General features: G+C 42.3%; 1 protein-coding gene across 2 annotated transcripts in view; it reads left to right on the top strand.

Annotated features, from left to right (window-relative positions):
- Nucleotides 1–14,818, top strand: part of LOC139755006 (maternal embryonic leucine zipper kinase-like) — a 304,773-nt gene that overhangs the window by 277,100 nt on the left and 12,855 nt on the right. For both annotated transcript variants that reach the window (XM_071672913.1, XM_071672914.1), the window contains exon 12: nucleotides 12,821–12,989. In XM_071672913.1, coding sequence (XP_071529014.1) covers nucleotides 12,821–12,989 — 169 coding nt within the window. The remainder of the gene's footprint in view (nucleotides 1–12,820; nucleotides 12,990–14,818) is intronic.

The following is a 14,818-nucleotide window of genomic DNA, read 5'->3' as shown; positions in this document are numbered from 1 at the left end:
GGTGTTTTAAAATGGTTTGGGCACATGGAGAGAATGAGTGAGGAAAGATTGACCAAGAGGATATATGTGTCAGAGGTGGAGGGAACGAGGAGAAGAGGGAGACCAAATTGGAGGTGGAAAGATGGAGTGAAAAAGATTTTGTGTGATCGGGGCCTGAACATGCAGGAGGGTGAAAGGAGGGCAAGGAATAGAGTGAATTGGAGCGATGTGGTATACAGGGGTTGACGTGCTGTCAGTGGATTGAATCAAGGCATGTGAAGCGTCCGGGGTAAACCATGGAAAGCTGTGTAGGTATGTATATTTGTGTGTGTGGACGTGTGTATGTACATGTGTATGGGGGGGGTTGGGGAATTTCTTTCGTCTGTTTCCTTGCGCTACCTCGCAAACGCGGGAGACAGCGACAAAGTATTAAAAAAAAAAAAAAAAAAAAAAAAAAAAAAAAAATTTAATGCCAAGGTGAGTGATGTGGCAGTTGAGGGAATAATTGGTATACATGGGGAGTCCAGTATTGTAAATGGAAATGGTGAAGAGCTTGTAGATTTATGTGCTGAAAAAGGACTGGTGATTGGGAATATCTGGTTTAAAAAGCGAGATATACATAAGTATACGTATGTAAGTAGGAGAGATGTCCAGAGGGTGTTATTGGATTACGTGTTAATTGATAGGCGCACGAAAGAGAGACTTTTGGATGTTAATGTGCTGAGAGGTGCAACTGGAGGGATGTCTGATCATTATCTTGTGGAGGCGAAGGTGAAGATTTGTATGGGTTTTCAGAAAAGAAGAGAGAATGTTGGGGTGAAGAGAGTGGTGAGAGTGAGTGAGCTTGGGAAGGAGACTTGTGTGAGGAAGTACCAGGAGAGACTGAGTACAGAATGGAAAAAGGTGAGAACAAAGGAGGTAAGGGGAGTAGGGGATGAATGGGATGTATTTAGGGAAGCAGTGATGGCTTGCGCAAAAGATGCTCGTGGCATGAGAAGGGTAGTGAGTGGTGGGATGAAGAAGTAAGATTATTAGTGAAAGAGAAGAGCGAGGCATTTGGAAGATTTTTGCTGGGAAAAATTGCAAATGAGTGGGAGATGTATAAAAGAAAGAGGCAGGAGGTCAAGAGAAAGGTGGAAGAGGTGAAAAAGAGGGCAAATGAGAGTTGGGGTGAGAGAGTATCATTAAATTTTAGGGAGAATAAAAAGATGTTTTGGAAGGAGGTAAATAAAGTGCGTAAGACAAGGGAGCAAATGGGAACTTCAGCGAAGGGGGCTAATGGGGAGGTGATAACAAGTAGCGGTGATGTGAGAAGGAGATGGAGTGAGTATTTTGAAGGTTTGTTGAATGTGTTTGATGATAGAGTGGCAGATATAGGGTGTTTTGGTTGAGGTGGTGTGCAGAGTGAGAGGGTTAGGGAAAATGATTTGGTAAAGAGAGAAGAGGTAGTAAAAGCTTTGCGGAAGATGAAAGCTCGCAAGGCAGCAGGTTTGGATGGTATTGCAGTGGAATCTATTAAAAAAGGGGGTGACTGTATTGTTGACTGGTTGGTAAGGTTATTTAATGTATGTATGTCTCATGGTGAGGTGCCTGAGGATTGGTGGAATGCTTGCATAGTGCCATTGTACAAAGGCAAAGGGGATAAGAGTGAGTGCTCAAATTACAGAGGTATAAGTTTGTTGAGTATTCCTGGTAAATTATATGGGAGGGTATTGATTGAGAGGGTGAAACCATGTACAGAGAATCAGATTGGAGAAGAGCAGTGTGGTTTCAGAAGTGGTAGAGGATATGTGGATCAGGTGTTTGCTTTGAAGATTGTATGTGAGAAATACTTAGAAAAGCAAATGGATTTGTATATAGCATTTATGGGCCTGGAGAAGGCATATGATAGAGTTGATAGAGATGCTCTGTGGAAGGTATTAAGAATATATGGAGTGGGAGGCAAGTTGTTAGAAGCAGCGAAATTTTTTTATTGAGGATGTAAGGCATGTGTACGTCTAGGAAAAGAGGAAAGTGATTGGTTCTCAGTGAATGTAGGTTTGCGGCAGGGGTGTGTGATGTCTCCATGGTTGTTTAATTTGTTTATGGATGGGGTTGTTAGGGAGGTGAATGCAAGAGTTTTGGAAAGAGGGGCAAGTATGCAGTCGTTTGTGGATGAGAGATCTTGGGAAGCGAGTCAGTTGTTGTTCGCTGATGATACAGTACTGGTGGCTGATTCATGTGAGAAACTGCAGAAGCTGGTGACTGAGTTTGGTAAAGTGTGTGAAAGAAGAAAGTTAAGAGTAAATGTGAATAAGAGCAAGGTTATTAGGTACAGTAGGGTTGAGGGTCAAGTCAATTGGGAGGTAAGTTTGAATGGAGAAAAACTGAAGTAAGTAAAGTGTTTTAGATATCTGGGAGTGGATCTGGCAGCGGATGGAACCATGGAAGCGGAAGTGAATCATAGGGTTGGGGAGGCGTCGAAAATTCTGGGAGCCTTGAAGAAATTTTGGAAATCGAGAGCATTATCTCAGAACGCAAAAATGGGATGTTTGAAGGAATAGTGGTTCCAACAATGTTGTATGGTTGCGAGGCGTGGGCTATGGATAGAGTTGTGCGCAGGAGGGTGGATGTGCTGGAAATGAGATGTTTAAGGACAATATATGGTGTGAGGTGGTTTGATTGAGTAAGTAATGTAAGGGTAAGTGCGATGTGTGGAAATAAAAAGAGTGTGGTTGAGAGAGCAGAAGAGGGTTTTTTGAAATGGTTTGGTCACATGGAGAGAATGAGTGAGAAAAGATTGACCAAGAGGATATATGTGTCGGAGGTGGAGGGAATGAGGAGAAGTGGGAGACCAAATCGGAGGTGGAAAGATGGAGTGAAAAAGATTTTGAGTGATCGGGGCCTGAACATGCAGGAGGGTGAAGGGTGTGCAAGGAATTGAGTTAATTGGAACGATGTGGTATACTGGGGTCGACGTGCTGTCAGTGGATTGAACCAGGGCATGTGAAGCGTCTGGGGTAAACGATGGAAAGTTGTGTGTGGCCTGGATGTGGAAAGGGAGCTGTGTTTTCGGTGCATTATTACATGACAGCTAGAGACTGAGTGTGAACGAATGGGGCCTTTGTTTTCTTTTCCTAGCACTACCTCGCACACATGAGGGGGGAGGGGTTTGTTATTCCATGTGTGGCGAGGAGGCGATGGGAATAAGTAAAGGTAGACAGTATGAATTATGTACATGTGTATATATGTATATGTCTGTATGTGAATATATATGTGTACATTGAGATGTATAGGTATGTATATTTGCATGTGTGGACGTCTATGTATATACATGTGTATGTGGGTGGGTTGGGCCATTCTTTCGTCTGTTTCCTTGTGCTACCTCACTAACACGGGAGACAGCGACAAAGCAAAATAAATTAATAGAAAAGACAACAAAGGCCCCATTCACTCACACTCAGTCTCTAGCTGTTATGTAATAATGCACCGAAAACACAGCTCCCTTTCCACATCCAGGCCACACACAACTTTCCATCGTTTACCCCAGACGCTTCACATGCCCTGGTTCAATTCATTGACAGAACGTCGACCACGGTATACCACATTGTTCCAATTCACTCTATTCCTTGCATGCCTTTCACCCTCCTGCATGTTCAGGTCCCAATCTCTCAAAATCTTTTTCACTCCATCCTTCCACCTCCAATTTGGTCTCCCTCTTCTCATCGTTCCCTCCACCTCTGACACATATATCCTCTTGGTCAATCTTTCCTCACTCATTCTCTCCGTGTGACCAAATCATTTCAAAACACCCTCTTCTGCTCTCTCAACCTTACTCTTTTTATTTCCACACATCTCTCTAACCCTTACATTACTTACTCGATCAATGCACCTCACACCACATATTGTCCTCAAACATCTCATTTCCAGCACATCCACCCTCCTGCGCACAACTCTATCCATAGCCCACGCCTCGCAACCATACAACATTGTTGGAACCACTGTTCCTTTAAACATACCCATTTTTGCTTTCCGAGATAATGTTCTCGACTTCCAAACATTCTTCAAGGCTCCTAGAATTTTTGCCCCCTCCCCCACCCTATGATTCACTTCCGCTTCCATGGTTCCATCCACTGCCAGATCCACTCTCAGATATCTAAAACACTTTACTTCCTCCTGTTTTTCTCCATTCAAACTTACCCCCAATTGAGTTGACCCTCACCAATATTGTACCTAATAAGCTTGCCCTTATTCACATTTACTCTTAACTTTCTTCTTTCACATTTACTCTTAACTTTCTTCTTTCACATTTACTCAACTTTCATCTTTCACACTTTTTGTCAAACTCAGTCATCAGCTTCTGCAGAGTCTCACATGAGTCAGCCACCAACGCTGTATCATCAGCGAACAACAACTGACTCACTTCCTAAGCTCTCTCATCCACAACAGACTGTATACTTGCCACTCTTTTCAAAACTCTTGCATTCACCTCCCTAACAACCCCATCCATAAACACAGTAAACAACCATGGAGACATCACACACCCTTGCCGCAAACCTACATTCACTGAGAACTAATCACTTTCCTCTCTTCCTACACGTACACATGCCTTACATCCTTGACAAAAACTTTTCACTGCTTCTAACAATTTCCATCCCACACCATATATTCTTAATACCTTCCACAGAGCATCTCAATCAACTCTGTCATATGCATTCTCCAGATCCATAAATGGTACATACAAATCCATTTGCTTTTCTAAGTATTTCCCACATACATTCTTCAAAGCAAACACCTGATCCACACATCCTCTACCACTTCTGAAACCACACTGCTCTTCCCCAATCTGATGCTCTGTGCATGCCTTCACCCTCTCAATCAGTACCCTCCCATATAATTTCCCAGGAATGCTCAACAAACTTATACCTCTGTAATTTGAGCACTCACTCGTATCCCCTTTACCTTTGTACAATGGCACTATGCAAGCATTCCGCCAATCCTCAGACACCTCACCATGAATCATACATACATTAAATAACCTTACCAACCAGTCAACAATACAGTCACCCCCTTTTTTAATAAATTCCACTGCAATACCATCCAAACCTGCTGCCTTGTGAGCTTTCATCTTCCACAAAGCTTTTACTACCTCTTCTCTGTTTACCAAATCATTTTCCCCAACCCTCTCACTTTGCACACCATATCGACCAAAACACCCTATATCTGCCACTCTATCATCAAACACATTCAACAAACCTTCAAAATACTCACTCCATCTCCTTCTCACACCACCACTACTTGTTATCACCTCCCCATTAGCCCCCTTCACTGAAGTTCCCATTTGCTCCCTTGTCTTTTGCACTTTATTTACCTCCTTCCAAAACATCTTTTTATTCTCCCTAAAATTCAATGATACTCTCTCACCCCAACTCTCATTTGCCCTCTTTTTCACCTCTTGCACCTTTCTCTTGACCTCTTGCCTCTTTCTTTTATGAATCTCCCACTCATTTGCATGTTTTCCCTGCAAGAATCGTCCAAATGCCTCTCTCTTCTCTTTCAGTAATAATCTTACTTCTTCATCCCACCATTCACTACCCTTTCTAATCAACCCACCTCCCACGCTTCTCATGCCACAAGCATCTTTTGCGCAAGCCATCACTGCTTCCCTAAATACATCCCACTCCTCCCCCACTCCCCTTACCTCCTTTGTTCTCACCTTTTTCCGTTCTGTACTCAGTCTTTCATGGTGGTTCCTCACACAAGTCTCCTTCCGAAGCTCACTTACTCTCACCACTCTCTTCACTCCAAAATTCTCTCTTCTTTTCTGAAAACTCCTACTACAAATGTTCACCTTCGCCTCCACAAGATAATGATCAGACATCCCTCCAGTTGCACCTCTCAGCACATTAACATCCAAAAGTCTCTGTTTCGCGCGCCTATCAATTAACACGTAATCCAATAACGCTCTCTGGCCATCTCTCCTACTTACATACGTATACTTATGTATATCTCGCTTTTTAAACCAGGTATTCCCAATCACCAGTCTTTTCTCAGCACATAAATCCACAAGCTCTTCACCATTTGCATTTACAACACTGAACACCCCATGTATACCAATTATTCCCTCAACTGCCACATTACACACCTTTGCCTTCAAATCACCCATCACTGTAACCTGATGTTGTGCATCAAAACCACTAACACACTCATTTAGGTGCTCCCAAAACACTTGCCTCTCATGATCTTTCTTCTCATGCCCAGGTGCAAATACACCAATAATTACCCATCTCTCTCCATCAACTTTCAGTTTTACCCATATCAATCAAGAATTTACTTTCTTACGCTCTATCACATACTCTCACAACTCCTGTTTTAGGAGTAGTGCTACTCCTTCCCTTGCTCTTGTCCTCTCACTAACCCCTGACTTTACTCCCCAGACATTTCCAAACCACTCTTCCCCTTTACCCTTGAGCTTCGTTTTTCTCAGAGCCAAAACATTCAGGTTCCTTTCCTCAAACATACTACCTATCTCTCCTTTTTCCTCATTTTGGTTACATCCACACACATTTAGACACCCCAATCTGAGCCTTTGAGGAGGATGAGCACTCCCCACGTGACTCCTTCTTCTGTTTCCCCTTTTAGAAAGTCAAAATACAAGGAGGGGGGTTTCTGGCCCCCCGCTCCCGTCCCCTTTAATCGCTTTCTACGACACGTGAGGAATGCGTGGGAAATATTCTTTCTCCCCTATCGCCTTCTGGGACGCGCGGGGAGTGCGTGGGGGGGTGCTCTTGGTTCCCTGTCCCCGGGGATGATATATATGTGTGTGTATATATATATATATATATATGTGTGTGTGTGTGTATGTAAAATGGCCTCGATTAGGGTATTCACTCGCATGTGTCATCTCAGTTAACGTAAAAGATCGAGTGAGTTACGTGTCAGATGCTACGCATGAGAGGGAAAAATTGTATGCTCATGGACTGTAAAGCAGCAGCTCACGTGTGGGTGAGGCAGAGAGTAGAAAGCCAACATTTCGGGAAACCGTGGCCTCGTCTTCGCTGTAAGATGTCGGAAAAATCTCCTGGCGTTATATAAGACGTTGTAAATTTTGGTGTTTATGTGGGTTTATGAGGGTTTATGATGTTTATGAGGGTTTATGGGGCTTGTGAGGGAGTGGATGAGACGCGCCAGATTAATGGAACGTTGTAGAACACAGAAATTCCTCCCTCGGAGACACTAGAAAGGACACTCACTTTGTAAATGCATGACTCGACATTGTTAACATAAAAGATCTTAAAAAATCATCAGAGCAGTAGATATATTAAATGTTACTCACAGTGTATATATATATATATATATATATATATATATATATATATATATATATATATATATATATATATACTATCCCTGGGGATAGGGGAGAAAGAATACTTCCCACGTATTCCCCGCGTGTCGTAAAAGGCGACTAAAAGGGGAGGGAGCGGGTGGCTGGAAATCCTCCCCTCTCGGTTTTTTTTTTTTTTTTAATTTTTCAAAAGAAGGAACAGAGAAGGGGGCCAGGTGAGGATATTCCCTCGAAGGCCTAGTCCTCTGTTCTTAACGCTACCTCGCTAGCGCGGGAAATGGCGAATAGTATGAGAGAAAGAAAAAAAATAATATATATATATATATATATATATATATATATATTTTTTTTTTTTTTTTTTTATACCTCGTCGCTGTCTCCTGCATTTGCGAGGTAGCGCAAGGAAACAGACGAAAGAAATGGCCCAACCCCCCCATACACATGTACATACACACGTCCACACACGCAAATATACATACCTACACAGCTTTCCATGGTTTACCCCAGACGCTTCACATGCCTTGATTCAATCCACTGACAGCACGTCAACCCCTGTATACCACATCGCTCCAATTCACTCTATTCCTTGCCCTCCTTTCACCCTCCTGCATGTTCAGGCCCCGATCACACAAAATCCTTTTCACTCCATCTTTCCACCTCCAATTTGGTCTCCCTCTTCTCCTCGTTCCCTCCACCTCCGACACATATATCCTCTTGGTCAATCTTTCCTCACTCATTCTCTCCATGTGCCCAAACCACTTCAAAACACCCTCTTCTGCTCTCTCAACCACGCTCTTTTTATTTCCACACATCTCTCTTACCCTTACGTTACTTACTCGATCAAACCACCTCACACCACACATTGTCCTCAAACATCTCATTTCTAGCACATCCATCCTCCTGCGCACAACTCTATCCATAACCCACGCCTCGCAACCATACAACATTGTTGGAACCACTATTCCTTCAAACATACCCATTTTTGCTTTCCGAGATAATGTTCTCGACTTCCACACATTTTTCAAGGCTCCCAAAATTTTCGCCCCCTCCCCCACCCTATGATCCACTTCCGCTTCCATGGTTCCATCCGCTGCCAGATCCACTCCCAGATATCTAAAACACTTCACCTCCTCCAGTTTTTCTCCATTCAAACTCACCTCCCAATTGACTTGACCCTCAACCCTACTGTACCTAATAACCTTGCTCTTATTCACATTTACTCTTAACTTTCTTCTTCCACACACTTTACCAAACTCCGTCACCAGCTTCTGCAGTTTCTCACATGAATCCGCCACCAGTGCTGTATCATCAGCGAACAACAACTGACTCACTTCCCAAGCTCTCTCATCCCCAACAGACTTCATACTTGCCCCTCTTTCCAAAACTCTTGCATTTACCTCCCTAACAACCCCATCCATAAACAAATTAAACAACCATGGAGACATCACACACCCCTGCCGCAAACCTACATTCACTGAGAACCAATCACTTTCCTCTCTTCCTACACGTACACATGCCTTACATCCTCGATAAAAACTTTTCACTCCTTCTAACAAGTGGCCTCCCACACCATATATTCTTAATACCTTCCACAGAGCATCTCTATCAACTCTATCATATGCCTTCTCCAGATCCATAAATGCTACATACAAATCCATTTGCTTTTCTAAGTATTTCTCACATACATTCTTCAAAGCAAACACCTGATCCACACATCCTCTACCACTTCTGAAACCACACTGCTCTTCCCCAATCTGATGCTCTGTACATGCCTTCACCCTCTCAGTCAATACCCTCCCATATAATTTACCAGGAATACTCAACAAACTTATACCTCTGTAATTTGAGCACTCACTCTTATCCCCTTTGCCTTTGTACAATGGCACTATGCACGCATTCCGCCAATCCTCAGGCACCTCACCATGAGTCATACATACATTAATAACCTTACCAACCAGTCAACAATACAGTCACCCCCTTTTTTAATAAATTCCACTGCAATACCATCCAAACCTGCTGCCTTGCCGGCTTTCATCTTCCGCAAAGCTTTTACTACCTCTTCTCTGTTTACCAAATCATTTTCCCTAACCCTCTCACTTTGCACACCACCTCGACCCAAACACCCTATATCTGCCACTCTGTCATCAGACACATTCAACAAACCTTCAAAATACTCATTCCATCTCCTTCTCACATCACCACTACTATATATATATATATATATATATATATATATATATATATATATATATATATATATATGTATATATATATGGATCCTGGATGTTTTGGCTGTGAGTGAAACGAAGTGCAAGGGTAAAGGGGAAGAGTGGGTTGTGAATGTCTTGTAAGTAAAGTAAGGGGTTAGTGAAAGGACAAGAGCAAGGGAAGGAGTAGCACTACTCCTGAAACAGGAGTGGTGGGAGTGATACAGTGTAAGAAAGTAAACTCTATATTGATATGGGTAAAAGTGAAAGTGGATGGAGAGAGATTGGTGATTATTGGTGCATATGCACCTGGGCATGATAAGAAAGCTCATGACAGGGAAATGTTTTGGGAGCAGCTGAGTAAGTGTGCCAGTAGTTTTGATGCACGAGACCTGATTATAGTGATGGGTGATTTGAATGCAAAGGTGAATAATTCGGCAGTTGAGGTAATAATTGGTGTACATGGGGTGTTCAGTGTTTGAAATGGAGATGGTGAATAACTTGTAGATTTGTGCACTGAAAAAGGACTGGTCATTGGGAATACCTGGTTTAAAAAGAGAGATATACTTATGTATACTTATGTAAGTAGGAGAGATGGCCAGAGAGTGTTATTGGATTCCTTGTTAATTGATAGGCATGCAAAAGAGAGACTTCTGGATATTAATGTGCTGAGAGGTGCCACTGGAGGGATGTCTGATCATTATCTTGTGGAGGCGAAGGTGAACATTTGTAGTAGGAGTTTTCATAAAAGAAGAGAGAATGTTGGGGTGAAGAGAGTGGTGAGATGAAGTGAGTTTGGGAAGGAGACTTTTGTGAGGAAGTACCATAAGAGACTGAGTACAGAATGGAAAAAGTTGAGAACAAAGGAAATAAGGGGAGTGGAGGAGGATTGGGATGTATTTAGGGAAGCAGTGATGGCTTGCGCAAAAGATGCTTGTGGCATGAGAAGTGTGGGAGGTGGGCAGATTAGAAAGGGTAGTGAGTGTTGGCATGAAAAAGCAAGATTTTTAGTGAAAGAGAAGAGAGAGGCATTTGGACGATATTTGCAGGGAAATACTGTAAATGAGTGGGAGATGTATAAAAGAAAGAGGCAAGAGGTCAAGAGAAAGGTGGAAGAGGTGAAAAAGAGGGCAAAGGAGAGTTGGGATGAGAGTATCATTAAATTTTAGGAAGAATGAAAAGATGTTTTGGATTGAGGTAAATATAGTGCCTAAGAAAGAAAAGAAATGGGAACATCAGTGAAGGCAGCTAATGGGGAGGTGATAACAAATAGTGGTGGTGTGAGATGGAGTGAGTATTTTGAAGGTTTGTTGAATGTGTTTGATGATAGAGTGGCAGATATAGGGTGTTTTGGTCAAGGTGTTGTGCAAAGTGAGAGGGTTAGGGAAAATGATTTGGTAAACAGAGAAGAGGTAGTAAAAGCTTTGAGGAAGATGAAAGCTGGCAAGGCAGTGGGTTAGGATGGTATTGCAGTGGAATTTTTTAAAAAAGGGGGAGACTGTATAGTTTACTGATTGATGTGGTCCTTTAATGTATGTATGACTCATGGTGAGGTGCCTGAGGATTAGCAAAATGCTTGCATAGTGCCATTGTACAAAGGCAAAGTGGATAAAAGTGAGTGCTCAAATTACAGAGGTATAAGTTTTTTGAGTATTTCGGGGAAATTTTATAGGAGGGTATTGATTGAGAGGGTGAAGGCTTGTACAGGTGGTTGCTTTGAAGAATGTATATGAGAAATACTTAGAAAAGCAAATGGATTTGTATGTAGCATTTATGGTCCCTGAGAAGGCATATGATAGAGATTTTAGAGATGCTCTGTGGAAGGTATTATGAATATATGGTGTTTGAGGCAAGTTGTTAGAAGCAGTTAAAAGTTTTTATCGAGGATGTAAGGCATGTATATGAGTAGGAAGAGAGGAAAGTGATTGGATGTCAGTGAATATTGGTTTGCGGCAGGGATGCGTGATATATACATGGTTGTTTAATTTCTTAATGGATGGTGTTGTTAGGCAGGTGAATGCAAGAGTTTTGGAAAGAGGGGAAGGATGTAGTCTGTTGTGGATTTAGAGTGCTTGGGAAGTGAGATACAGCATTGATGGCTGATTTGGGTGAGAAACTGCAGAAGTTGGTGACTGAGTTTGGTAAAGTATGTGAGAGAAGAAAGCTGAGAGTAAATGTGAATAAGAGCAAGATTATTAGGTACAGTAGGGTTAAGGGACAAGGTAATTGGGAGGTAAGGTAGAATGGAAAAAAAACTGGTGGAAGTGAAGTGTTTTATCTGGGAGTTGCTTTGGCAGTGGATGTAACCATGGAAGCAGAAGTGAATCATAGGGTAGAGGAGGGGGTGGAAATTCTGGGAGCATTGAAAAATGTGCGGAAGTCGAGAATGTTATCTCAGAAACCAAAAATGGTTATTTTTGAAGGAATAGTGGTTCCCACAGTGTTATATGGTTGCAAGGCAATGGCTATAGATAAAGTTTTGTGGAGGGGAGTGGATGTGCTGGAAATGAGATGTTTGAGGACAGTATGTGGTGTGAGGTGGTTTGATCGAGTGAGTAATGAAAGGGTAAGAGAGATGAGTAGTAATAAAAGGAGTGTGGTTGAGAGAGCAGGAGAAGGTGTTTTGAAATGGTTTGGTCACATGGAGAGAATGAGTGAGGAAAGCTTGACCGAGAAGATATATGTGTCAGAGGTGGAGAGAACAAGAAGTGGGAGACGAAATTGGAGGTGGAAAGATGGAGTGAAAAAGATTTTGAGTGATTGGGGCCTGAACATGAAGGAGGGTGAAAGGCATGCAAGGAATTAGGTGAATTGGAATGATGTGGTATACCGGGTTCGACGTGCTGTGAATGGATTGAAGCAGGGCATGCGAAGCGTCTGGGGTTAAACCATGGAAAGTTTTGTTGGGCCTGGATGTGGAAAGTGAGCTGTGGTTTCGGTGCATTATACATGACAGCTAGAGACTGCGTGTGAATGAATGTGGCCTTTGATGTCTTTTCCTAGCACTACCTCGCGCACATTTTGGGGGAGGGGGTTGTCATATCGTGTGGCGTTGTGGCGACGGGAGTGGATAAGGGCAGACAGCATGAATTATGTATATGTGTACATATATATATGTCTGTGTGTGTATATATATGTATACATTGAGATGTATAGGTATGTATATGTGTGTGTTTGGACGTGTATGTATATGCATGTGTATATTGGTGGGTTGGGCCATTCTTTCATCTGTATCCTTGCGCTACCTCGCTAACGCGGGAGACAGCGAGAAAATCTAATAAATATATAAGTATTTATTTTTCCACAGATATTTAGCCCCTAATAGTGATGAATGGGGCTGGACTCCTGATCGCACTCCTCGTTCTTCACGAAAAGTATTTGGCAGTATTGAGAAGCGCCTAGATAAGATGAGAAATATGCTAACCCCTCGCAGAAAATTAAGTTCAGATTCTGGGCCACTTATTGTTGAGAGTAAGGTAAGTAGTAGGCTTTAAAATCCTTTGAAAAGCTCACCTCTGTATTTTGTGTACTCCTTTCCCTTGATTTGTATTGGCCTAGAATACAATTTTATGTGTGTATACTTTATTTCTCTCTGGATTCATTATTGCCTATGTGCTTTGGTAGAATCTCTGATTCTCTTTGGTGTCAGAAATCTATAATTCCATGCTTTCTGGTGAGGTAAATGCCTCTCGCCCCTTACTAACTCTCTTTTTAAAAATCACGCAGCTCTTTACCAATCAGTTACCTTTATTTGCCCATGGTTATCCTGGTTGCTTATTATGATTCCCTGGATCCCTGAACACTTAAGACATCCCTTCTTTGGATTAGTTGGGTGATTATTGTTGCATATGCACCTGGGCATGAGAAGAAAGAGCATGAGAGGCAAGTGTTTTGGGAGCAGCTGAGCGAGTGTGTTAGTAGTTTTGATGCATGAGACCGGGTTATAGTGATGGGTGATTTGAATGCAAAGGTGAGTAATGTGGCAGTTGAGGGAATGATTGGTGTACATGGGGTGTTCAGTGTTGTAAATGGAAATAATGAAGAGCTTGTAGATTTATTTGCTGAAAAAGGACCGGTGATTGGGAATACCTGGTTAAAAAAGAGAGACATACATAAGTATACGTATGTAAGTAGGAGAGATGGCCAGAGAGCGTTATTGGATTACAGGTTAATTGATAGGCGCGCGAGAGAGACTGTTGGATGTTAATGTGCTGAGAGGTACAACTGGAGGGATGTCTGATCATTATCTTGTGGAGGCGAAGGTGAAGATTTGTAGAGGTTTTCAGAAAAGAAGAGAGATGTTGGGGTAAAGAGAGTGATGAGAGTAAGTGATCTTGGGAAGGAGACTTGTGTGAGGAAGTACCAGGAGAGACTGAGTACAGAATGGAAAAAGGTGAGAATAAATGACGTAAGGGGAGTGGGGGAGGAGTGGGATGTATTTAGGGAAGCAGTGATGGCTTGCACAAAAGATGCTTGTGGCATGAGAAGCATGGGAGGTGGGCAGATTAGAAAGGGTAATGAGTGGTGGGATGAAGAAATAAGATTATTAGTGAAAGAGAAGAGAGAGGCATTTGGATGATATTTGCAGTGAAATAATGCAAATGAGTGGGAGATGTATAAAAGAAAGAGGCAGGAGGTCAAGAGAGAGGTGCAAGAGGTGAAAAAAAGGACAAATGACATTTAGGATGAGAGAATATCATTGAAATTTAGGGAGGATAAAAAGATGTTTTGGAAGGAGGTAAATAAAGTGCATAAGACTAGAGGACAAATGGGAACTTCAGTGAAGGGGGCTAATGTGGAGGTGATAACATGTAGTGGTGATGTTAGAAGGAGATGGAGTGAGTATTTTGAAGGTTTGTTGAATGTGTTTGATGATAGAGTGGCAGATATAGGGTGTTTTGGTCGAGGTGGTGTGCAAGTGAGAGGGTTAAGGAAAATGATTTGGTAAATAGAGAAGAGGTAGTAAAAGCTTAGCGGAAGATGAAAGCTGCCGAGTCAGTGGGTTTGGATGGCATTGCAGTGGAATTTATTAAAAAAGGGGTTGACTGTAATGTTGACTGGTTGGTGAGGTTATTTAATGTATGTATGACTCATGGTGAGGTGCCTGAGGATTGGCGGAATGCTTGCATAGTGCCATTGTACAAAGGCAAAGAGGATAAAAGTGAGTGCTCAAATTACAGAGGTATAAGTTTGTTGAGTATTCCTGGTAAATTGTATGGGAGGGTATTGATTGAGAGGGTGAAGGCATGTACAGAGCATCAGATTGGGGAAGAACAGTGTGGTTTCAGAAGTAGTAGAGGATGTG

The sequence above is a fragment of the Panulirus ornatus genome, chromosome 18, assembly GCF_036320965.1.
Source record: "Panulirus ornatus isolate Po-2019 chromosome 18, ASM3632096v1, whole genome shotgun sequence".
Classification (NCBI taxonomy): Eukaryota; Metazoa; Arthropoda; class Malacostraca; order Decapoda; family Palinuridae; genus Panulirus; species Panulirus ornatus.
The sequence above is the reverse complement of the archived record's forward strand: the minus strand, read 5'-3'. Positions and strand labels throughout refer to the sequence as shown.